The following is a 26,785-nucleotide window of genomic DNA, read 5'->3' as shown; positions in this document are numbered from 1 at the left end:
GTTATGGTGCAGGTGGTGGTGGAGGTGTAGGAGATGGTGGTGGAGGTGGTGGTGGTGGTGCAGGTGGTGGTGGAGGTGTAGGAGGTGGTGGTGGAGGTGGTGGTGCAGGTGTTGGTGGAGGTGGTGGTGCAGGTGGTAGTGCAGGTGGTGGTTTTGGTGCAGGTGTTGGTGCAGGTGGTGGTGGAGGTGGTGGTAGAGGTGGTGGTGCAGGTGGAGGTGTAGGAGGTGGTGGTGGAGGTGGTGGTGCAGGTGGTGGTAGAGGTGTTGGTGGAGGTGGTGGTGCAGGTGTTGGTGGTGGTGCAGGTGTTGGTGGAGGTGGTGGTGTTGGTGCAGGTGGTAGTGCAGGTGGTGGGCAGGAGAACCCCCCCCCCCCAGACGCAGCCGCCACTCACAGCAGTGCCAGAGCCCGCATCGCCGTCTCACCACGGCTCACGGTGCCGTCACCGCGGCAGAGGCGGTGACATCAACCGAGCGTCAACCATTGACACCGCGCTCCATTCATCACCGCACCCACGCCGAGCCACCTCCCCACCACCCACCCCCCACCAACCCCCCCCCTACCCACCACCACCTCCTCCCCGGCACCGCCGCTCCCCCACCCGACCGCTTTGAGTCGCGAGAGAAGTCGACGTCGTTCTCAGCCAACTCGAAAGACGGCGGCGCTGTTTGGACATCAAAGCCGAGACACCCCCCACCCCCCCACCGTCCCCCCTACCCCCACCTTCCCCAACAGCTCCCACGCTAATTAGGATCGCTCGGAAAACTATTAGCAAGGTAACGAGAAAATCGGCGAGCGAACGGAGTCAGCGGGCTTCAAAGCGATGTCCCGCGGCTGCCGCTGGCGTTGAAAAGGGGGGTGCGGTTGGGGGAGGAGAGGGGGAGGAGAGGGGGAGGGCGTCACAACAGTTTAGACGCACGTAGAATTTAAACAAAAAATCGCCCCCCCCCCTTAGCATCCAGGGCCTTGCGAAGATACGTTTCGTGACGGCGGCCCCTTGTGGCGCGCGCGCCCACGCCGCAGTGCGGGCTCACCCCGACGGAGGATGCTGTGAGAGCAGCGTCAGCTCGCTCTAGTTGTGGCGATACACCGCGTTAAACGCATTTTAGTGCGGTCACCCCTCCCCCCTCCCACTGGGGGCTCCCCTCGCCCCCACCCCTCCTCCTCTCCCACCGGGGGCTCCCCCCTCCGCCCCCACCCCTCCCCTCTTCCACCGGGGCCTCCCCCTCGGCCGCTCCGTCACGACATCGTTCATGTGCATCCGGCCCTTGGACATTCCGAGTTCAATTAACACCGAATTCGAAGAAAGCGGCTCTCCCTTGCTATTGTCGCTTGCCGGCCCCTGGTCCGGCCGAACGTTTTCCTCACGCCCTGCCACCCCCACCCCCCGGCTCACACAAAATCGCCCTGAGCCATCGAGTTCACTCAGTGGGTGGAGGGAGCGGCCTCGATAAATCAATTAGCGCGTGTGCAGCCACACACACAGACAGAGAGAGATGTGAATGAGCGCACGGTTGAGCGGGCGACCGAGCGAGCGCGTGCGAGACGATAAACAACACATTTTTAATAAAAAATTTTTTCTATCAACGTGACTTTAACGAAAGACCAAAGAGTAGCAACAATTAGATGTTTGAGTGGTGTTCCTAGGTGGGTGCTGGCTGGGGTTCCTGGCATTGCTGAGCAAGCAAAGGCACCCCAGCCCACCCCCTCCCCATACCCCCCCCCACGGGTCTGAGCAGTGCCGGATGGAGCTAGTGCGAGGCCTGTTGCAGATGCTATAAAGGGTCCCTAAATAAAATAAAAAACACGTAAATATGAAAACAATAATTTTCTACTTGTATAGTAAAGTAATTGTATTTTTTCATTTGCTATACAGCCAGATAATACGACAAATCGCTAACTTAAATACCCAGTCGTTCATAAAAGTTTAAGGCAGTATAGTACTATAGTAATAGAGCAAGTGCAGAATTGTTGAACCAGAATTGATAGCTCGAAGCATTTAGCACGGGGCCCTTGAAAGTGCGGAGCCCGTAGCTACTACATACGTAGCTACTACATATATAGTAGCTACACATGTAGTAGCTACTACATATCTAGTAGCTACACATGTAGTAGCTACTACATATGTAGCTACTTTTGCTACGAGGATAATCCGGCACTGGCGGGGGCCACGCCGTAGATGTGGGGATTGGAAGTTGGCAACCTCCGCTTTGTCCACTAAGGTAGCAAGTTTATCGGCATTTGTCTACGTTCGGGGAAACGACTTCTTCTTTTACAAGAGGAAATGGTGCTGCAACGACTGTCGGCGATTGCCAGCGACTGTTGCCCTCCACTACGTCACCCTTGTGTGTTTCAATTGATTCCTACGCTCACAATACGTGCATGGGGTGTAATGATCGATTATTTGCAATTGATGCAACATACATGGAAATGTAGGCTAATTAGCCGATGCTGGAATATAAGTTAACACCATCGCTCCCCATGCTTCCTGCTCTCACTCTTGAACTGTGTGTGCTCCCCCCACGATCCGCACCATCTGCCCCATCTCTCCCTCCTCTCTCCATCTCTTCCGTCTCCCACCATGCTCCGCATTGCTCTTCGCTCCCCGTGCTTCCTCGTGTTCCATCGGTGCTGTGGCCAGTTCGACATGTGCAGCTACTCCACCATCTCCCGTCTCCCCCTTCTCTCCCTTCTCTCTCCATCTCTACATGTCTCCCTCCATCTCCCTCCCCCCGTCTCCCCTCATCTCCCCTCTATACCCCCTCCCGTCTCTCCGCCGCTCACATCTCCTCCTCGCGCGCTCTCCTGCCACCCGTCCGCTAGACCACACGGCGGCGCTGACGCTGCTGCACGGCCACGCGCCCACGGACGTGTACAAGGTGTCGGTGCACGTGTCGGACCACAAGGGCCTGGGCGAGACGCACCACCTGCACGTGACCGTGTGCGACTGTGGCAGCGAGCGCATGTGCCACCCGTACACGGAGTACGGACTCAGCGCCGGCGCTCTCGCGGCCATCATTTGCTCGCTGCTGCTCGTGCCGCTCGGTGAGGCCACCCCTGGTGGAACGGACCGTGCGATTGGCGATCATTCTTCCTCTCCATCTGCTTTTCGGATGGAGTTTCAAAAAAAAATGTACAGGCTGCTGCAATTATCCATAAGAGGGATTTGTTTATGGGTTAGATCGCGTCAATACAAATGTGCCGTTAAACCCGCCACCACCCGACACAGCCAATTAGTAATGTTTGTCACGTCAACAAAACGTGACAATTCGTTACTAGTTCAGCACGCCGGTGTGTTGGAGAGTGAACCCACAACATTTACAACTCGAGTAAATGTGCGTCCACTCTCCGACACACCCGTGTGCTTGGAGATGAATGATGGACCCAATCCGACTGACCAGTCGCGGGGCTGGACTGTGGCCGGCGCTGACCGATGAGTGTTGGCCGTGTGTCCCTCCAGCGCTGGTGGCGGCCCTGCTCATCTGCAAGTGCAAGAAGAAGAAGAAGCATCAGTCGGTTTGCCAGAAGGCCATTCACGTGGAGGAGTGCTCACTTGGTACAGTCCGCCCATACAACAAGGATGGCGGAGAGGAACAGCAGGTCGGTACCATTCTCATCGGGCGGGGTATGGGCAATTAAGATGTTTAAAAAATATATAATGGGAAGAAACCACAGGAAATATTGCAATATTGGTTGAACTACAAAATCTAATAATTCAGCAGTTAATTATTATATTCGTTATAATCGTTAAAATTCTGCAGAGATGGTATTAAAGTCGACATTATTAGGTCTAATGTAATATAATTTGGTGTATTTGCTTTCAAGCCCAGCTACAAATCTACATAAGCACCAAACTACCTACAAACCTACCAAAGACGTACCCACACATCCACTATCCTGCCTGCCGACCCTCACTCAGCCTTCCATTTACGACCTGCTTACCTACCTACATAAAGCCTACCCACCCACCCACCCAATCAGCGACTCGCCCTCCTACTGAAACTACCTGCAAGACAATTTCAGCCACTCGGATTATTGTAAACAATACACCCGTGTGTCATTTTGTCTACTTCGAGAAATCGAGTTCATGCTGATTCCAACTCATTGACCTCACAGCATCCAAGGGCCCTGGTACAGGAATGAACCCGGGTCCAATCTCTCTCGCAGCCCGGCACTTGGGTCCTCCTATGGCCCGTAGACCCCCGTGCAATGGCACCGCCTACACACTCGATAGCTCCGCCACTGTTCACTACAAACCCGTGAAACTGTATAAAACGGACCTCCATCCATATCTCTGCAAATACAATTTTTAAAAGATGAGTCTATCGGCCTCTCAGCTTTTCAGACCAATATTATCCAGCGACATTTGTTCAAAACGTTAAATACATTTCCACAACAACGCGTAACGGGTTTGCGTACAGCGCTTGTGGGAAGCCCATTCAGATTCAACGGTAATTGATCATTATTCTCGAGGGCTCGTGGGTAAATTCCATCGCAGCGGGCCCCCCACGGCCCCCCCCACGCCCCGCCCCGGCGCTGACCCCAGCAGCAGCCAGCGCCGTGACCCCGTCCCATCGCGTGTGCGAGCAGCCCATGGCGATGCGCTGCCCGCCCGTCAGCTGCTCCGGGGAGGACGCGGGCGCCAAGCCGGCGGGCACGGTCCTCGTCCACCAAGGTACGGGGGCGGCCGACGGCTCCGCGTGTCCCGCGCCGGCCGGCGGCCTCTCCGGCCGCAAGGTCCTGGCGGCGGTCCCGGCCGACGCCGCCGACGCCGACGAGGAGGGCCCCACGCACGCGGGGCCACACGCGGCGTGGCCGTGCTGCTGCGGGCGAGGCTGCGCGCCGCCCACGGCGTGCGCCGTCTGCGCCTCGGCCGGCGCCGGCTGCCCGCACCGGCTGCCCCCCCACGGCGGGTTCATGCCGCGCCGCCTGCCCCACTACCCGCTGTACGGGGGACACCACGTCCCGTCTTCGTGCCCGTACTGCCAGGCCTACAGGCGTAACCCGGGTGGGGCGCCGCCGTGCCAGTATGAGTTAAGGCAGGTAACGGGTCTCCGGGAGTGCGACTAGCCCGCCGCCGCCTGCATGCCCGCCCGCTCGCCAGCCCCCCTCGCTCGACCGCTTGTGTGCCCGTCGGGCTAGACCCCCCTGCCTGCTTCGGCTTGCAAAATAAAGAGGTGCCAAGATTGGTTGGCTGGCTTGCACTTAACCTGGGCTGCGCGAGAGCTGGTGGATACCAGTACAGAAAGTAGGTTGTCGACCTATCTGGGCAGATTTTCGCCTGTTTAATTCTTGTGGGTGTGGATTTTCTTCGGGAGCTCTGGTTTCCTTCCACGAGCAAAAGATGTGTTGTTCCGCGCTGACAATGAGGAATTGGACTAATAGTTTCGGAAGGAACCTCCCTAAGAGAACATAGCTGGGCGATGGTGGCTCCACACGTGGCCTGTGGAGGCAGCGATGGTTGGTGGATCATGTTAATGTTGCCAAACTCCATTGCCGTGGGCCGTACCTTGGCTTGCCAGGACAATGTGGTACAGCAAAGTGCGGACTAATATCATCTGTCCCCTCTGTATGGGAGTAGAGCGTTGCCCCTCGCACGGATAATTTGTTTTAAGTAGTATTTTATTAAACGTACAGGATGACCCCAAAGTTGGTTTACCGAAACTCAGACGAATCTGTGTCTATCTCGGTAAACTAAGTTTTTTGTCACCCTGACTTATTAAAAAAGGTCTGTGGTTGCAGAAAACAGAAAGAATACCATATAAAGGACCGCATGTAAATGTTACCAAATTAATTCTATATATTTGCGCACACACGCACAGAGGTCGCCAGCAGTTGAAACAATGATCAAGATTTCTAAACTCACCCCCCGCATGGCCCCCCTCCCTCGTGCTTGTGTCCACGCAGCAGTGTAATTGGGCTCACCACAGTGAAGTCACGTGTGGTGGGGTAAAGTGTGGCTACTCCCACCTGTTCCAGTATATGTCGCTAGCAGGGAAGAGTTATTGACTGGAGTACACAATCGCAGCACTTATCTGCGTGTCCAATTGTGTATTCACGCAGGCAATGCTCATGCTTTGAGATGTGACTTAAGACGGTGCGATTGCTATTAAGCCCGGACTTTTAAAGGCTGACCGTGTGAAAAGCACTGCTTTTTTAATGCGGATGTGGGTATTAAAGTAAGAAATTGAAAATGCTTATTCCATGTTTGTTACATGACTTTAATTTTACACGTAAAATATTGGAAATGTATTGGTAATCTGTGCAGATTGGTTGTTTTCTTTGATAATTATGAGCTACTCAATACACTGGATGTTTCAATGAGATACACATATCACAGTTTAATAATTGTAAACAAATATATAAAGTTAAATATGCATATTTACAATCTTTAACAATTGATGTTTTATTGGAAGGAGCGGTGGTGCAGCGGTTAGCGCATTGTGCTATTAACCCAGTTGACCCGAGTTAACTTTCTGACCAGCGTGGTGAAGTATGGTCAAACCACCACGATGCCTGAACACGGCATGGGGAGGCCTTCAACACGTTTTTGGACAGGCAGAGGGTTGTAAGTTATGAATTTGCTTGTGATATCTTAACTTGAAAATATACGGCTGTATTACTTTCATTTAGCATTTATTGAGCAATTAAAAACAAGCGTACCCATATGGAATAAGTATTTTGGTGAATTTCTCAGAGGCTTGGCAAATGGTTGCTTTCTGATGGCACGTGAGCACGTTTCTGTAAATCTTAAACCACGTGTGACCCCTGCGCATATGCAACCACTGCACTGTGTCAACGCCCACCGCAATGTTACTACGACTCGTCGAGTCTTCTTTGAAACTACGAGTGCGCGGTAAAACATAAAAACTGTTCCTTTCACGTTTGTGCACGACGCTCTATTGCAGTTTTAAACTTTACCCGGGAGCAGACTGCTCGTTCGATTTCATCAGCAGTTGTTTTAAACTCCTCCTCCTCCTTCCCAACGCAGACTCTGCTGACCACAAATGGCAGAGCGGCGTCTTAAATCAACCACTGATGATGAGGTCACGCACGCGGGTCGTACCCGCTAAAGTTTAAAAATGAATTTTAACCAAGACTGTGGAATCCTTCAATATAAATGACCCTGTACTGCATGTTCAAATATGGTTCATATTACACATGGTGATCCATTTATAGTCACCCCACTACGTTCAATATAGCCAGTGTGAATTGTTTGCAACATTCGGTGATGTGTAAGCTGAGATCATTGACATCCAAGTCAGAGGGTCAGTGGGGTATCTATAAATGGTTCGCCTTCGTATCGTATTGTGGTGTAACAATTCACCCCCTCGGTGATTTGATGAAATATCTCAAATCAGGGTCACGATTGATTCAAGAATCGATTTCCTTTTTAACACTGCGGTGAATGTCGCGTCCACCTCGTGGCTGCATCAGTCACGCGAATCCGTTTTATACGCAACAATCAGCCGTGCTCAACCCACCGCTGGATAAAGGGCCTCTCAAAGCTGTTGCCATCTCTCGCAATTCCTGCGATCCACCTACAGCAGCTGCACACGAGCTGCTTCCCATCGCTCCATCTCTCCGGCGGACGTCCTCTCGGGCGCATTCCCTCATTTGGCTGCCACTCCACCCTTGGTCTCGACCACCGGCCATCATCACTTCCCGCAAAGTTTCCTGCTCAATTCCACGATACTGAATAACCTCGATTCTTGCGCGTGTGATTTCATGCATGTCCCGTGACCCTGATGAGTCCATATTCATCTTTGTTACCGTCACACTCATGTTGGATATGCACGCACATGCGGTGTGTACATTTCATGTTCACAAGTGTAACATACTGCACGTTTATGTATTGATTTACTAAGCCTATACAGTACCTAGCACCGGAGAATTTCATACACAGCTCATGTAAGAGGTAAATGGGTGGGCATTGTGTTGTTAAGTTACCGGAGTTTCATGCACTGTGCAGGTTCTCTGTTGTGCTGTGATGGGGATGTAAAAGTGTCAGCAGTGCCCAGTGAGCATGCAGCAGCACACAGGGCATGCCCGAATCTCGATGGTGGATGAGTACAACCTCGGCAAAATTCTGCCAAATCCAAGACTCGAGCACTGTCAATGCCATCACAATTAAAGTACCGTCATTTCCGAAAGTCTCGAATGAAATAATTTCATTATTTGTGTTGTTTGGTCGCAATGCAGTAGAGTATGTGCAGTATTAGTACCGTTTAAGAATAGAGTGTAAATACCGTACTTGTTTGCAGCAATTCAGTGGAAAATTACATCTATAATTCTGATGCATAAATCATGAACATACAATAAATTGTCTCAATGTAAACATTGTTGTACGTGTATTGCCACTACTACACATTTTATTTGCTACTAATGAAATACTGTACCCGTATTTAAGTGATTCGTTTAAAAACGATTTGCAAGTTATCCTTCAATTACAAAACCCTCTTCGCTCCCCTTCCCGTGCATATCTCGCCCCCGCCACCCCTTGCTGCTGCACAGATTGCTGAACTGAGGGGCTGCTCGGAGCAGGCATCGCCACCCACGTCAGCCCCGCGAGACACGCCGCACCACGACGAGCAGTCGACCCACCGTGACGCCACAACTCCGCGCAGTCGGACGGGGCCGGATGAAGCGAGCGCGGGGCCTGGAGCATATGTTATAAAGGGGCCCGAAACTAAAAACCCACAAATTTTCAAACAAATGTTTAAATTGCACAGTAAAGGAATTGTATTTTTTCATTTGCTATACAGCCAGATAATAAGACAAAGCGTTAACCTTAAACACCCAGTCGTTCATAAAAGTTGAAGGCAGTATAGTACTGTAGTAATAGAGCAAGTGCAGAATCACTGAACCGGAATTGATAGCTTGAAAGCATTTAGCGCAGGGCCCTTGAAAGTGCAGGGCCTGTAGCTACTCCATATGGACCCGTGGTAGCTACTACATATGTAGCTACTTTTGCTCCTGGGATAATCCGGCACTGGGGTGTGGGGGGACTACGACGCACGGCGGCAGTGGTGAGACGGAGCGGCCTCGCCCATCGGCAAGTGGGTGGCGAGCTCGCCAGCGACATTCTCCAAACCAGGGGTGTAGAAAGTATGGCCTATCAAGGTGCCTAAGTGGCTCCATGGTCAAAGATTTTGATCCCATTGAATTTGGACCCCAGGGATCCTGGATTTGAGTGTTTCAGACATCCACGATTAAACCGGTTTTCTCAAGTGTAGCGAGTTGGTCCTTCACCAATGACTGCACACAAGCGCCATCTGGTCAAATTTGGCTTCTTGCTTTATTCTGAGGACACGCGATATCTCTACAGCAGGGCGACTGAGAACCATTTACAAAGAGTGATAGTGTAATGATTATTTAAAAAAAACGGTATTAAATGGTTGGCAATTATTTGACGTCAAATTAGCAAACCCAGCCTCTTGCCACGCATACTTTTCATTATGGATATTTCAGCCACGTCGTATTTCCCTCCAGAAGAATGTCATTTTCACTTGAACTGAGAATTTGCAGTGCTGGGAATCCCTCATCCAGCAGTGGATTGACAAAGGGCTGGCTCCTCGTAGACGGAAATGCGATGTTTGCCAATGGCCAGTTCCCTTGCGTATTTTGGGTAATGAATTAGAGTATTTATTGTGTATAAATAGACTTAAGATAACTTGGGTCAAAGTCAGAGGTTGTATTTCAGTGAATAAATTGTTGCTGCAAGTTTTGTTGAGAATAAAGCCCGACAATTTAAAAGGTCTCGTCAATCTCTTAACCTAACCCAGTACTTGATATTCCTGTCTTTTCCAAAATGGGTGGTTGCTGCAAGAGAAAGCCTTTCAACCTACTCGACTCATGTGGGTGATCGGCCCCTACATTTTCGATTACACCAGTCCCAATGGCCTGCAAAACATTTACCTGCACATGCTGTGGGACGGGTCTGCATTTATACATTTCAGCTTTTGCACCCTTTGATAATCGAGGAGTTTCCTTTGAGTAAATCGACCCAAATGAATGCTGAGAATTACACAGAGGCAAATACTTGGCAGCATATAACAAACATGGGACTTGAGAAGATTGAGTTTGGGCAGGAGAAGCCAATCAGGTGCCATTGACTGTCGATGGACAAAACGGGTGGCTTGGAAACCAATGGATGGAACACGCCCAAGACGACCAGCTCATGTGGAAGAGCAATGAGTGCCGTTTAGTTGGGGCTGGAATAGATGGCTATGTGGGAGACATTCATACAGCAGTGGATAGAGATCGTGGTCAATTATAGCAATCTTCACAAGGACTTGTCAATCCACTTCTGGGATGATGGGATTCCCTTTCTCTGCCGCATATAGGGCTTCGTTAAGATGTAAAACACTTGGGTGCACTGGAAACATGCTAGAAAATTAGCCAACCGAAAGGTTATTAGAAAGATTAGGTGTTAATCAATTGTGACACAACTTTGGTAAGTTGCTCAGAGATGTAATTGGTGCATTAGATTACCGACCTACAATTCTTGAACTATTTTATTCTCAAACTAGATTTACAAACGCAAATCTATAATGCAATACAGAATTTTTTTTGAGAAAGGTAAATTTCACTTGCAACCTCGCACATCAACATGCACCACACAAACCAGGCGCACAAGGGCACAGGAAACTGGCGCTGGAGGAAAATGGGTTGAGGAATCGTGCAGATTTGTGAAACTTGCAACCCTGCAGAGGGGCTTGCAGGCTGCTGAAGAGATCAACGTACAGACTGGACAAAGTTGTGTACAGACCACCTCCAGTTTCCTCCCACAAGTCAAACAAGCATTGATGGAACAAGCTGTGCATCCTATGCAGCCCCCCCCCCCCCTCTTGAATGTGTAAGACTGCAAGCATGAGGTAATGTCACAAAACACGTACAAACAAAATTACTTAATCACTTTATTGGTCACCGATCAGTGGGCAAGAATTATTCATTTGAAGGCCAAATAACAGCAAGTGCACAAACACCCCCAAGCAGGGCTAGAAGACTAACAGGGCACAACAGTTTAATGGTGGAATCTTACTATTTGGTCATTTCAAGTCCGATGCAAATCTGTCCAGTTCAGAAAAACGTATCGGAATTTCACCCTTTGGGTCAAACATTTTCTGAAAAAGTATCAAGTGCTCGCACAACTACACAAACGTAACACAAATTAAGACCAACTGGTAAATGACCAACAGCTGCATTTCGCCAAGACTCGCCTGATTGTAGAAACTGAACGCACAAGGAATGTGGACAACTTAGTTTACTATAAGCGCTAAGGTCTGCGTACATTCAACCTCTTTGTACTACAAAGAGTGGCTCATCTTGTGACAAAAAAAAAGGAATTGTGTCAAAGCCGGGGTGTGGGTGGGCAGCGCGATGACCAGCGCCTGCCGCTACTTCAGTTTCCCAAGACGAAGGCCTTGACGGTGGCGACGATGTGCGAGGCGCTGATGCCGAAGAGTTCGAGCAGCTCTGTGGGTTTCCCGCTCTGGGGCACGCGTGGCACGGCCAGGTGGCGCACTACAATGCCGGGCTGGGAGCTCACGGCGGCGCACACCGCCTCGCCCAGGCCCCCTGACAGCACAAACACGCAAAAGGGGTCACACACAACGCAGTGTTAGCAGCAGACATTGGGCTCAGTTCCTAGCACAGGTTGTTGCCACCGTTTAAAATAATCGGATCTGTTATAAAGACTGCATTTTTAAAATCGTTCAATGTCATAGGGGTGGGTTTTTTCTACCCAAGAAGCCTGTTTTGGTGACTTGGGTGCACCATCTCACCATTAGCGCCCTTCTCTCCGCTTCCTCTGACTTTTTCAATGCGCTTTGCTTAGAACACATCCAAGATACAAGGCTAGCAACAATCCACCATTGGAATTATTTTATTTGGATCAGATTGGTCAATTGAGAGTATTTTATTGTACAAATCAGACAATACCAGGGGGAAATCCCAAATGAGACTTGAGACTTCAGCGTGGTAAATTGCATCACTAGTTGGTAGAGCAGCAACATTCATCTCTGCGGGAGGCATGTGGATTACTCATATTATATATATAAATATATCCATATTTATAGGTCAGAGAAAAATGCAATTGTGGCTACAAATTCATATTTAAAGAATGGTGGCAGGAGAGTAGCAGGATATACAATTAAAATAACGAGTTTGAAGCAGGGCAAGGTTTGGAAACAATTTATGAAATTAAAGTATACCACTTGGGTGTTAGTTATGTAAAAGGCTTGGGTGAATAATGTACAATGGATATTGCTACAAAGTCCAAATATATCCCAATAGCCTACAACCTGTTATGAATGGTGGTCACCTCCTGGCTTAACAACCCTATACGTGCATTGTGGTCGATTTTGTCACGGGCCTTTTAAAAACAAAAGCATCAGCCTTTATACAAATTGTGTAAATACGAAAGCCGTTCTCATGGAAACGGTTTCAACAGCAACTCGAGGCGAGCGACCCGGCGCAGGCGGACACACACGAGCCCACTGCACTGAAGTGGCGGCTCACCCTCGGGGTAGTGGTCCTCAACCACCACCACGCGGCCTCCAGTGGCCTTTACGTTCTCGACAATCGTCTTCTTGTCCAGGGCTTGATCGTGAACGGGTCGATCACGCGCACGTTCAGACCTAGGGGGGCGGCGGGGGAGGGACAGACAGGGTGAACGGAGCAGCAAGGTGAACGGCACACACTGCACACAGCGACTAGTTTGTGTAGTCAAATAAAAAAACATCCAATTGATGTATAAAGAATATAAAGCCACCATAAAAGCAGCAAGTCTAATAAAATGCGTACATTTGATATACATATTACATTTACAAAGCACTGCATATGTATCCGATTATAGCAAAAGATGGATTCATTGCGTGTTGATGGGCAAGGAGATTAGACAGCCTCACCCTCGGATGCGAGCGTCTTAGCGGCCGCCAAAGCCTCGTGCAGCGTCACTCCCGCCCCGATAACCGTCACCTTGTCACTGTCGCTCTTCAGCACCACCTGCCAGACAACACGAAACAGGTTTTCAACGGGACCACACTTCAGCAAGTACAAAGACACTGCAGTGTCTCGGGAAGATGACAAAGCAATCTGAAAACTTTTAAACAATCACAACTTTATTAAGGCAGCTGTGTGGCTCCGGATTGGCATTGCTGTGACTATAGGATTGAAAATTGGATTTTGTCAGCCCATAATAAGACTGGGTTTGCAAGCAGAAGGATTTCAGGGATTCAGCCAGTACATCAATGACTGCACAAACCATTCATAAAATTATCTTTGGCCATTAATGCATCTTATTCCAGTTCGATTTTTAGATTTCAGTTTGAACATGCAGTGAACACCCTGCAGATAATATAAAAATGATGCCCCCACCCCCTCCCCCCTAGTGAGGATAAAGAGGCCTACTGGAGTGACTTGAGAATTCCAGGCCACTCTACGACAGGAAACATTTACTTCATTCACATTCAACATCCAATAGAGACGTTTTAATCTCCCGGGCACCGTTCTCACCTTGGCCTTGCCGATCTCAAACTTCTCATCGTTGGCGTAGAGGATGTCCGTGTCGGGGCGGCTGCTACGGATGAAGCAGATGCCCTGGCATGCGAGAGACACGGTGGTGTGGAACACAAGTTAGTGGCGCACGACTTGTGGAGTAGAGCCAGGCTTATGGAAATGGACTTGGAGGCAGATTCGATTGTTTTTTTCTTTTATCTTTCCAGATAGATCATACGTTAACATTACGCAACCTAATGGCCGTTTTTCCAAAAACCTTATAAAGAATACTCATTAACAATAACAAAATAGTCGGCTGTAACGAATTGTTGGGTGCAGCAGTGGTAGAGCTATGAATGCACTACACTACGAACTCGGCCACCAGAGTTCCATTCCCGGCAAGTGAGATGTGAACTAGTCATGTTCCACCCTTTAATCAAAACTGTAACCAGCGTGGTGACGTATAAAGGCATGCAAAAGGAAACCAATTTGGTTCTCCTAATCTTACATTTCAAGTCTAGTTTTAAAATTCTGGGTTGAACATAATAATAAATAAAACTTCAAATTAATTTCAGGTAACAGCTTGCTCGAAAAGCAAACTCTTACAATTAATACCAAGACAGTTAAGTATGCTTCCCCAATGGGATTGTGGCATGCTGTTTCTTACGGTATTAACCCTAATCTTCAGGCTCTAGGCTGCAGTTGCAGGGGAGGGGGGGTAACCTTGGTGTTGGCAGAAAGCTCGACAGCACGTTCGGTCGATACGCCATCCGAGGGGTAGAACACGGTAGCGGTGGGGATGGCGCGGAACATGGCCAGGTCCTCCAAAGCCATCTGAGAGGGCCCATCCTCACCTGTATGCACACACGAAGATCCCTCGTATAGCCTTAGACTTTAGCAGAAAGTGATGTTAGTGAGCACCTATGAAGGCCGACACGGCGCACGAGGGGGTGGGTGGCCAGCACCACGCTCGGCCGCCTTTGTCTCCCAAGTGGCGATGTTTACACACCGCAGCAGTTACTCATGAGGCCGAGTCAACTTAAGGGAGACCCCCGCACTGGTTCAAATAATCGTCACTGGTGATGGCGGTGAGCTGGAATCGAACTTGGGTTGCTGGGTTCATAGCACAGTGCACCGTTACACTACCACTCCCACAAACAAACTAACACCAACTGCATAAATAACAAGACTATAAAGACCTATTTTAGATGGCGATACATTAAAAATGACCAATATCAAACCTAGCTGTCCTAACCACTACTCACAAATATTATGAATTATTCACACACAAGACTGCAACAAAAGTAAAAAAAAAGATGGCACGCAAAAAATGTGGACATGGAAAAAATCCAATTACTTATCACTTTCCTGATCAGATGGCAAACTCAATACTTTCAGATATGAAACCATGAGTATGTAGGACCATATGAAATTCAACTTTGATACCGATACCTGCAGTCTTAAGTGGCACAAGCTTAAGATATATAAACTCTCCACATAGACTAACCTTGCTATTACAAAGGAGGGTGTGAAAACCTGTGCCCAGACAACAGTTTAGTGTTGAGGCCACTATTTTTGCGAGAATCAAGACACCAGTGGTATGACAGTCACTGGTGGGGACGGGGAGTACAGCTCACCGATGGAGACTCCGCAGTGAGAGCCGCAGAAGTTGACGTTGGTCTGGGAAATTGCGCCCATGCGGATCTGGTCGTACGCGCGGGACAGGAAGGCGGCGAACGTGCTGGCAAAGGGCACAGTGCGACCGCGTGCCGCACAGCCAATAGCCACGCTCACCTAAACACATGGGAGGCAGGAGACAATGAGAATTTCTCTTGAACAAGAGGATAATTTGGAAAGGCACAAGGTTGAGCAAGCTCTGTAAGGTATATTCTATCTTGTTATCCCAACTCAATCAACACCGTCTCATGAGATGAAAGTATCTGTTTAGATCTCAGCAAGGCAACCTTTCATGTCAGAGAATGGCCCCAACAGAAGCAGACATCGCCATCTTCAATTAAATGACTAAAAATAAATTAAGCAATATTATCTTTTACACTATGAGATCTCTTTTACCAGTGGCAAAATATAGTCGTAGGTTTTTACCCTTTTAAACTGGTACAAAACTGACACCTTTATTCAAGGCATCATGTTTGCAATAACCACAACACAAGTAGTCAAAAAAGCAAAGAAAAAGAAGCAACTCTGATAATGACAGTGCATATTATTATCATCATCAGAGTTGCTTCTTTTTCTTTGCTTTTTTGACTACTTGTGTTGTGGTTATTGCAAACATGATGCCTTGAATAAAGGTGTCAGTTTTGTACCAGTTTAAAAGGGTAAAAACCTACGAGGACAATATTATCTTTGTTTGCTCACTTCGTTTCAAAGTTAAATACACAGTAACTCGTCGAATTCAACTAATCGATGTTAAATCCAGAAAACAAAACAGAATGCTGCAGTGATAAAAACAGCACCATTCACCCTTCTGTGGACCACAGGTCACTTAAAAGGAGCTCATTAGCAGTAGCTATGCAAAAGCCACCTGTGGGCCATTGTCTAATACGAAGAGGCTGTGATGAATCCAAATACATTCTTTGTTTCACGATGCAGAAAGCAGTAATGTGGGGAGGGAAATATCGGTGCCCAACACCCTTTGCACAGCCACTACATGCGTCTTTTAAAAACTGTACAGAACTGTTTATTTTCACGTTTAAAGATGTAATGACACCTTTTTGTGGCAGATGTGCCAGAAAAGCGCCACATGTTAATCAAAAAATATAAAACGGACTTTACTTTTAAACTCTCCGAACACAGCGTCTGCCCATGTAAAGTCAGCCCTCGTGTTTTACCATGTTCTGCTCGGCAATGAAGCACTCGATAAAGCGGTCAGGGAAGTCCTTGCGAAACATGTCGGAGAAGGTTGAGTTCTTGGTGTCTCCATCGAGGGCAATGACGTGGCTGTTCCCGTGGCCCAGTTTGTTGAGGGCCACCCCATACGCCTTACGCGTTGAGATCTGCAGTGCGCAAAAGACAAATTAATTCGTGTTCATTTTACGAGAGTACGTTGGGTATTCGCGTCATTCGTAGAGCACAATGCTGTCGCGAAGATGTCATTTCACAGACAGCAATAGTTTGCTAAATTAGGTGATATTGCTATGTTGTTTTACCAAACTAGTTACACATACTTTCAGATTCGGCCTGCACTTTGAATAACACGGATAATTAATTTCCACCGAAGCAAATAATGTATGGTTTATAGACCCACATTATTAACCACGGCAGCTGCTGGACTAATTGTGTAAACCTCTGGAACAAGCCGGTAATATCTACTACCCGCTCCGCAATGTCACCTAGGAATATAAAATTGCGCCCGCTAAATGTCACTAAAATCCAATACTTAGTGATGTTTGATTGACAAAAAACAAAAATCTTTTAACAGCAAGAAAAACCCCTCCAACTACTCGCCTTATCTCCCAGTTTGTAGGACGGAGGTGAAGACAGTTTGACGTTGCTCACGTCCACCACAGGTACATCTTCGGTGGGAAGTTCTGGACACAGCTTCGTTGCGTTGGAAATCTTCTTCTGGATGACCTGCACAACCTCCTCCACCTTGTCCTTGGGAATGGGTTTGCCATGCCAGTTGTCCTGATCCTCAACACCTGTCACATTTTAAACAAACAATTGTATTGTTAACAATTATCAGCATGGCGATGGAGAAGGCCCTCAACCACCAACAACATTGACAGAAGGGTTGTCTACATACCCACGAGCTATAAGCAATTCTATTTGGAATTATTGCAGAGCAGTGCATCACCCCATGTTTGACAATGGGCGGCAGAAGATGGTATTACAGGACTACTTCGGAGATAACTTCAATTATCCTAGGCTCAATTTAGGCATTCTGGACCCCCACTTGCCCGAGTATAGGAGGTATTAGTTTCAAAGAAACCAAATAGAATATGTTAGTCCTAAAGAGCTAGAATATACTGAACTAAGTGTGAAAGTAAATTTAACTATGATTTGAGCAGCCGTTAGCGAATGAGCCGAAACCATCACATGAAAACCCGGTTTAAATCGTAATATTACCAGTGAATTCATTGATGACACACTAAACATTTATAATCATTTATGTTACGAGTCTACACACTCGCATGGATACTATTGTTTTGAGATATTACATTTAATCACAATATTGCCCGATAATTCATTGATGTTCACTTTTGCCATTGGGCACATGTTTCTTTCGCGTGGTTCTGTATGAATATTGTCATTTTTTAAGGACTTTCCTATCGTCGCACTACTACGAGGAGTTCGCCTATTGTTCTATGGCTCAGTTTAACAACGTAACCGTTGAGGGTTAATTGTACGGACCATGAGTAGGACATCTACAGGAGTACTATGGTGGCAATTCCGATGTAACCCAAAAAAAAACTATTTTGGATGATATTGGTCGCAACTCTAACCCTAACCCTAAACAATGAAGCCGAGCCAATAATAAAACACGTAACTACACGCACACCTATTGACCATAATACAAACTAACACACATCAATAATACTCTCCTACACACATGCACATACATATCTACGTAATACTTTATACACATTTAATCACACCTACGATTGATCATATTATACTTACACCCAATTAACATGAAAAAACACACGTGTATTTATTTGATTAATTTGCCTAATTAATTTGCCTAATAACATCATTTGCATAATTCATAAATGTGCATAATCTCATAAATTACATCTTTTACATTTTAAATTTCATAATTTGTTTTTAAAACAACATATTGCATTGCTCCCACCACTTACCAGGAATGCCCTTTCCTTTGAAGCTCTTTGCAATGATGGCCGTGGGCTTCCCCTTGGTCTGGCTGGCAGTCAGCAGGGCCTGGCAGAGTTCCTCCACACTGTGACCATCCACCACCAGCGTATTCCATCTGCATCCATCATCGAGGCGGCATTTTAAAAAACGGGCAAAATTAGTCTTAAAGAGCTATATTTAATTTAATTAGCATCGTAAAATAACTTACCATTTTGAGCAATGTATAAAACCAAAATAGGTGACACGGGGAGTTTAGAAAATATAACGATTCATAGGATTAAGTCAACGGGTAATATTTTGAATCCACTTGATAATTAACTTAATAAATTTATGTCAGAGCTTTAAATAGTCACAATATTAAAGGAGCTCATTTGAGCAAACTACACAAAGGCAGAAAAAGCAGACTACATGCAAATTGGCTGTAGAAATTAAAAAAATAAAGCCCAATTTAAGGGTTTAAAAAAGCCAAATTAGTTGACATCTTCCTTTACACAACATGCCACGCGAGATTTCACACAAACATCCGAGTACTAACCCGAAACCCTCGCAGCGGCTTTTGTAGACGTCAAAGTTGTGCTGCAGGGGGGCAGCCTCGCTCTGTCCCAGGCGGTTCACGTCGAAGATGGCCACCAGGTTATCCAGGTTGTAGTGGGAACCAAAGGCCATGGCCTCCCACACGGAGCCCTCCGACGATTCCCCATCGCCAAGGAGGCAGTAGACGCGGTAGCTGTGGGCGGAATGACAAGACAGAAGGGCCAAGGTGCTACACGTCAGATGGGGAACATTTTCTTCATCAAGAGACGAGGAGTTTCAATTTACCCTTGGGAGGGGGCACAACACAGATCACAGGTCACTGTCACTGCAAGAGAGACCCTTGCAGTGACAGATATGACAAAGCTCACTAAAATTAAAAACACGGAGCCAGTAAACAAAATTAAAGCATGCTTGCATATTTTAATTGAAAATGCTTGAAGCAAATTGGTTTACTTTGCTGCATTATGAAAGACCCAAACGCAATGGATCCTCAAGTCTGGCTACGCATTCAACCTTGAGTGTAAAACTGCTTATAATTTAAATTGACACTGTCAGGGGTTCAAGGGTGCCAGGACATTAGCAGACCTGGCTTTGTCGAAGTTCTTCCCAGTGTAAGCCATCCCACAGGCAGCGCCAAGCCCTTGACCCAGGGAGCCCGTCGCCACATCCACGAACGAAAGTTTCTAGCAGCACAAGATGGCATGGCACAAAGAATTCAGTTGTTAAAGACTGTTTTGGCACATTCCGTTAGCAAGTGACCCATCAAGGTTAGCACAGCACATAAGAGCGGTTCTATGCGCGGCTACATTTATCGACAAAAAATAAGATGCTCACAAAAAGTGATCTTTTTTTAGTTTATTTAATAATAAAAAAACCAGAGCTGATCTAGGAGGCAGCCCTTAGGACAAGTCCAGTTAGCACTTGCCGGGAGGTGTTGGTTCAGGCTGGGAATCAAACAGGTCATCAAGATTACAGCAGTGGATGTGTAGTGACATCGCGTACGTCACCGTGTAATGCCGGCCCTAGAGAGGCACGGAGTGCGATGTATTGACATCGCGGACACCACTTATATGCGAGTTCAGTACCAGCCCTAGAGGGGCTCGGTGAGCGCTGACTGACAGCGCTGGATGGCACCACGCTCTGCGTGCAGTGCCAGCCCTACAGGATAGGGTGAGAGTGCCGGCCACGTGAATGGGGTTACTATCGGCCGTGGCACTTGCTTGACCCCAGAGGACACGTGACTGGTTAAGTCGACACAGGGCCCCCAAGTGGGGCTAGGGGTGGTCACGTGTCAAGGTCGAGATCCTGCTCGAGGATTCTAGAAGGTGGTCGTGGCTAAGGGCAGACCCAGCCACGCCACAGAGGATACAAGCCGGGTTCCGAGAGGGACCGACTGCTGTTGTTCACCCTGAAGAATCTACGTTCTACATCCTACAGTCTCCAACACGTGGACCTGGACCCAAGCTGTGGTCCGGTCCATTGTAGCTAGTTATTGTAATTAGTGCAGTTAGCCTGGTGGTCACCACCACAGGTTGTTATCTTAAGGGGCAGTTACCCCGTGTGTTGTATTAATAATAAAAGTTGCCTCCAAGAAGTGCATCTGCGACTCAGTTGAACTCCCTACACATGAACCACTGCACACCCGTTGACCAGACACCCACGGTCTAAACCGAAACATGAACTTTGTGAAATGCAACACCAGCCACGCCATATCATGCGTTGCCAAACCATCCCAACTGTTCCCAGAAGAACTGGTGATCAGCATCTGTGATTGATTGAATGGGGCAAGGTGCCCAGTTTCAATTTTTCTGCACCAAAATAAACTTTCAAATGGGGTGGTATGGCTATATCAGCAGATTAATGCTTACACAAGTAAAATTAAGTCCCAAATTTCAACACGAACTCCAGACATGCAATGAATGTCAGATGTGTTTTAGGCCATTTTGTGTGAAAACGTCAGTATAGACAGTCCCTCCCAGGGGGAGGGTGTCAAGGAACTTACAGGTGTAGGATGTCCCTCCAGATCAGAGTCAATCTTGCGGAGATTCAAGAGGTCCGACTCTGCGATATATCCAGCCTCAGCCCAGGCGGCATACAGCACGGGCGCAGCATGTCCCTACAAAAAAAATCAGCACAAACGTAAAGCAAATGATAACAATCACTACAGTTGTCATCTTGCCAGGCTCCTGCAATGTTGTCACTTCAATTTGTTAGAAAAACCCAAGACTCTAAGCTTTCAGCAATGTTAACACTTCATACTTAAAGTAAACTACGAAAAAACCACTGGTATCATTCCCTTGTAAGTCACAAATCGTTAAACAATTTACAACAATTCTGAACAAGCGGGTGACATTCTTTTCCCAGCTGACAATTCAATTTAAATGAAAAAAACAGCAGCTGTGCCAAGTGTCTTGCGGCAAAACTTTGCACGTTGAAAGAAAAAGCTACAAGGAGCAGGACCAACATTAATTCCCATGGGTCTGGTCTCGGGAACAGGTGGCTCTGGTGATTAGCTCAAGGTCTGGCTCATGGATGTCATATATGCAGGGTCATGCACTGCTGTCACCAGATTTTTTCACCCCCAATGAAACCCTATGGCAGCTGTCTTGCGGGTGGCAACAGATGCAGTGGCCAATTATATAGTATTAATTTAAGCAATCGCAACATGGCATAACATTAAGCAAATAATCACGCTACAATTGAGAAAAAATGAAACGAGATTATAATATATACATTTTAAAAATCTTCAGTTACATGCCTAGGGTGGGGCAAAACTTATTTTATCCCAACACTTTACAAAGGCAAGCGTGTACACTACTAGACAACTGGCTTTGCATGGTACAACCATTTATGGGACACTTCGTTCGTATGCGCCGGAGTGTTTAAATGTTTCTATGTTCAGAGGTTGGCGAGCTGGTAAACAGCTTCAGGAGCAAAGCCTAAAGTCAACTGCAGGTTAATGACCTCTAAAACTCAGGACATAAACGGCACCAATCAAGGTTCTCATTGCTTTACTGCACAAAAATAATCAACGTACACAACTCATAGGGAAGTTGCAATCGACAGAGGAAAACCAATTGACAGTACATAATCCACCACCTTGATAATGCACGCATAACTCAACCAGGTCTGGTGACAATCACAGAAAGTCTCCAAACACTGATTTTAAGGTAGTTAAAAAATGTTTAAGCAAATATCACCAGAACTTCCAGTTACTTGTGTTGCACAATATAACAGTATAATCTGTAAAGTCCAAACCGAAGTCTGACAATGGGGAAGTGCAAATACCGTATGAACTCAAACTTACTTTTATTTTTTACCTATGAATGAAATATTATACATACATCCGAATTAACAGTACCCAATGGGTTAATTTATTCGCATTGCTTTTTGGAAGCGTTAAGATAGACAAAATCACTGCCATTAAGATTCAACAAGTACATGGCAACAAGTGAAATACAATGTTGTTCTGTGGGAACAAAACACTAGGACATTCTATTAAAATTAAACTTTCTATAGCCTAGACTGTTGTTTTTAATAGTTACATTATTTCCCTCATGATAAACCAAAGCAGCATGCCAAAAACATACCATTCGATAAAAGGATACAAATAATTGTACTCTATAACTCGGTTGGCACATCGAGATCATCTTTTGATCAGTAAACATTCAGGCCTCAACAGCTCATACAATACATTGCAACACAAGCTCTTTTTATCCATGAGATTTCATAAGCGGTGGTGCAACTCCGATTTTTTTTTAAATGGGGGAAATAAATCTCAATTAGAATTGTGGCCGGCGGTTTTAATTAAAGCAACAGTAGTTCCACTGTAAACATCGAGAGGATCGTGGCATTAATCCATCCTAAATTTGAAAACTCTAACCTTTCAAAAACTGCCGTGGTAATGGGTCAAGCCTCCAGTGTTGCAATGAAGGTTCAAAGTGCACATTTTCAGCATCAACGAGAAGAGCAGGCATTCCAGGGTTCCACATTTTCTAATGCCAAATCCAAATCTCAACACCTTGCCAGGAAATATTATCTTTAATAAGATTCAAATAATTATCATCACCACCACACTACGATTAGCGCAGTTGGCTACATTACTGTGTGAAAGACGTTCAACATACATACACCACATGCAATAATCGTTTACAATTGAGAATGACATGCTTAGGGTATATGCAGGCAAATGGGAGTTAAATTGAGCGAGACAGAATATAAATGCGTAAAAATTGAGAAAATCCATGACACACTCAAATCTTGACAAGTTGTCGAATCGCCAGGGAGCAATAGATTCACGTCCATTACTTTTCCATAAATCTTCTTTGTGCTGCAGTGGAATGGCAATGTTTAAAGGCTCATTTGAAATTTTAAAAGATTTAAATTTAGATTTTTCCCAGTATTGTTTAGCTTCGTCTACATATTGATGAATACACGACTATGGTCTATTTTAAGGCCTAATGGTGAAAAACTGTGGGTCTGGAGGAGTGTCCAAACAGCACGACATACCTATTCAGTTCACTTGGCTGCCACACCCTGAGCACGGTTTGCCAAGTCATTTAACAAGCCAATAAGTGTGCCCGAAACCAGCAAGTCATTGTGCATTGCATAATAGTACAATGACAAACCATCAGTTCCCATAACTAAAACAAATATATAACACTACATACGTTCTTATTCCATGCAAACATATATTCCAATGATCTTTAAGTGCTCGTATCTAAAATATCTTGGAGCAAACGAGCATTTTAGAGAGGCACTTAATGTTTTTGAACCAGTGGTGGAAAATCAGTTCCCATGACAAGCCCTAGTCTGCATAAGTGGTGCTATTTTAGCAACCTTGGTGAGATATTGTAGGAATAAGTGTTGTTAAAACCTGCCACCACCCGACACGACCAACTAGTAAGGTTTGTCACGTAAACAGAACGTGGCCAATTCGTCACTAGTACTGCACACCGGTGTGTTGGAGAGCCAAGCCTTACTAGTTGGCTATGTCGGGTGGTGGCAGGTTTTAACGACACATGCATATATTTACGCGATCCAACCCAAAAAACCTCTAGTATGGATAATATTGGTCACGGAAGACCTACATGTTAAATATGGTAAGACGTTGACTCCCAGGGAGATTTGCACTCCAGGATTCAGAGCGAGCAAAACCCGACAACTGCACCACAAAGTATTTTGAACAAATTAAGTTTGTATTTTTGGCATGCGTCACTTTACACCGCTGGCGATTTAATAATTGGGTAACAATATAAGAATTGATTCTTTGTCCCATTTTTACCATCTGGTTTGTAAAGTTGATATGCTTTGTCTGACAAATTAGCCAAAATGCAAACTTTGCATGTATCTCGAGTCGTATTTACATGCAACATAAGAGAACCAATTGCATTGTAATATTTCACACACTGCCTTTAAAGCAAACTATCAAACAGCATTTACACCGTGACACCAATACTTCGAAGCAAAAACGCCTGTTCGTGACAGCACCTTGGATAGCACAAAGCGGTCGTTATTGACATTGCCGGGGTCATCCGCCTTATACTTCATGCCGTAGAAGAAGAGCGTGGACATTATCTCTGCAGCACTGCAGCATGATGTTGGGTGGCTGTGCAGAACAGGAACAGGGCAACAACAACAAAACACAAGCAAGAATGAAATGAGTTTTCAACATCGGTCAACAAGGGGGTTGCAGGCAGTGTGCAGGAGATAGATGGTCAGGGCAGCTCAGGAGAGGGGTCAAGAGCACCCAAGCTGGCACTGCCGAAATTCCTGGGGGTTCAAATCAAGGCAGTCGCCTGCCATGAAACCGGGTTCTCAAAAAGGTTGCATTTCCAGCACTGGGAATTAAAAACATGCTTTAACGGTCATGCAACAAAAACATTACCTCTCGTATATTATTGTAATGCAACGAGGGAACCAAATGGATACTCATGCCAATGATAGAATCAACTGTGATAGGGATTTTAGATGAGGATTTCTTTCAAATGATACAAATGAAACCTTGACATATTTCTTCCTGCCTCAGCAGTCCACCTGCTGTATTTTTTCACCTGAAGACAATTGCTTTTGTTGCGATCGAAACGTCGTGATTTTTTTGAAAAATTATTTTTCAATCTACGCAACTTTACCGAAAGACCCAAAGAGTATGATACGAATTAAACTTTAATGGTTCTGTACTGCATTGAACGGGCCCAGTGTTAACGGAAGGCTCCTTCCTGGCTGCGGTAAAGCAATGCGGCAGCTTTAGTTCAACTCGCAACGTTCTTTTGACGATATAAGAACATTTAAAGTAGCCAAGAATTTGGGCTGGTTAGGCGAAAACCACTGCTAAAACACTGGTTCGGAAGGGATATAGGCGGAGGGAAAAAACCCGCTTTACAAACGTTTTAATACGGTAAAAACGAGACCTTTGCACGCGCACCACCCTCTGTAAACTCATTGCCGGATCAAGCCGGACGTGTTTATATACTGTACTTTAAAGCTGGTTCATCAAAACTGTACGTCGAAGTGTTATCATGCTCAGACAAGCCAACCAAATATTTCGACAGAACGGGTTAAAAGTCAGATGTACTCAAATTATGTTTGCGTTAACCTTACAAAACCCCTGATGTGCTACTGCATCCCCAACTTCCACAAGGAAACCCAAAATGACTCGTCACTCCACACAGACGCGAAATCGAGATGCGAATTCGCACGAAGGTACAATCTAGAAGCACAAGCCATGCTCTAATCCACTGCTGGATGATGGGCCTCCCACCTGAGCCATCTTACGATCCTGCAGATGCCAAACATCCACGCAAATGCATGGGCGCAGGCGGATTTCATCGCTTTCACATCGCTCCATCTCCTGGTAGAGGTCCTAGGATGAGCTCCACCGACACGAATCTTTACCGTCGCCTCTTCTTTGAACATCTCTGCCCAGCTACAGTAATTCTTGTGTCACGATGGAAGCAACCCCGCGTGCTTTCTGAAATCCATTGCGTTTCCCCTCCGTCTCCAAAATGCAATTCCAATCATTCATTAAAAAAAATTGAGACCGTGAAATGTTGATTAGCAATAAAAATGGTTTGCAAATGCACACATTCGCGTTAGAGTGCTTCATTAGCTACGGCACGTGGCCGATGTCAATTAGAAAGTCAGCAAAGGGTCAAACTATTACACAAAAAAGTGTAACCACGGTACTATAATCTGGACAATTGCCTTAAAAGGCTGGCAGGAAACGAGAAGTTGCATTGTTTTCACACAAACGCAGTTTACACGACTCGTACGTCGCATTACTGTACAGCACGGCGATTGCAGCCACTCGTGTTCAAAAATCGGCGTGCGCAGGCGTTTAACTACGACTTTTTTAAAAGCCACATAACCCAAATTCTTACACTAAGCCCACTGGCGCGAATTCAATTGCGCACGAGCGACAACATGCAGACGGCAGGTGCACACAGCGAGAGAGGCTTAGGATGTTTGGCCTCCATCATCGCCGTCTGGGCCACTGCTGGGAATTTAAGGCATTTCACGCGGCCAGCCCTCATTTCACTTAGAAAACCCTCGACTCTTTTTTTGTATCAGCCACGGACGACGACGACGACGCTTTCACCGCGCAATATCGACCGCGACGCGCTCGCCGCAGTCTCGCGATGCCACCGACCCGAGTTGGAGGCGCAGGTCGCTCGGATGGAGTGGATTCGCAGGCGATTGGCGGTGTCCCTCAGCGCCTGCAGCTTCTCGCCGCTCGGGAGTCGTTGTGCCGCCATTGCCTCGATTGCTTTGCTGCTGCAGCCTCAACGTACCCCCCCCCCCGCCCTTTTATAGAGGGGAGGCGGGCAAAGCACCGCGCCCAGGAAGAGCCTCCGCGATTTTTTGGGTCTATAGCGCAGCCCTCCCCCCGGCCCTTGTGTAGAGGGAGGCGGGCAAGCACGC

General features: G+C 46.7%; 1 protein-coding gene across 1 annotated transcript; it reads right to left on the bottom strand.

Annotated features, from left to right (window-relative positions):
• Nucleotides 1–11,402: 11,402 nt before the first annotated feature.
• On the bottom strand, nt 11,403–26,619 carry LOC121852305 (transketolase-like). Its single transcript, XM_042346403.1, is given in 15 exon segments — nt 11,403–11,578; nt 12,521–12,598; nt 12,601–12,639; nt 12,910–13,006; nt 13,517–13,600; nt 14,222–14,352; nt 15,136–15,292; nt 16,348–16,512; nt 16,964–17,157; nt 18,319–18,446; nt 18,867–19,058; nt 19,451–19,548; nt 20,868–20,981; nt 24,356–24,473; nt 26,510–26,619. Coding segments are annotated over 15 exon segments (1,881 nt in total).
• Nucleotides 26,620–26,785: the final 166 nt, after the last annotated feature.

The sequence above is a fragment of the Callorhinchus milii genome, unplaced genomic scaffold (assembly GCF_018977255.1).
Source record: "Callorhinchus milii isolate IMCB2004 unplaced genomic scaffold, IMCB_Cmil_1.0 Scaffold716, whole genome shotgun sequence".
Lineage (NCBI taxonomy): Eukaryota > Metazoa > Chordata > Chondrichthyes > Chimaeriformes > Callorhinchidae > Callorhinchus > Callorhinchus milii.
Note: the sequence above shows the minus strand (reverse complement) of the source record. Positions and strands in the feature narration are given on the sequence as shown.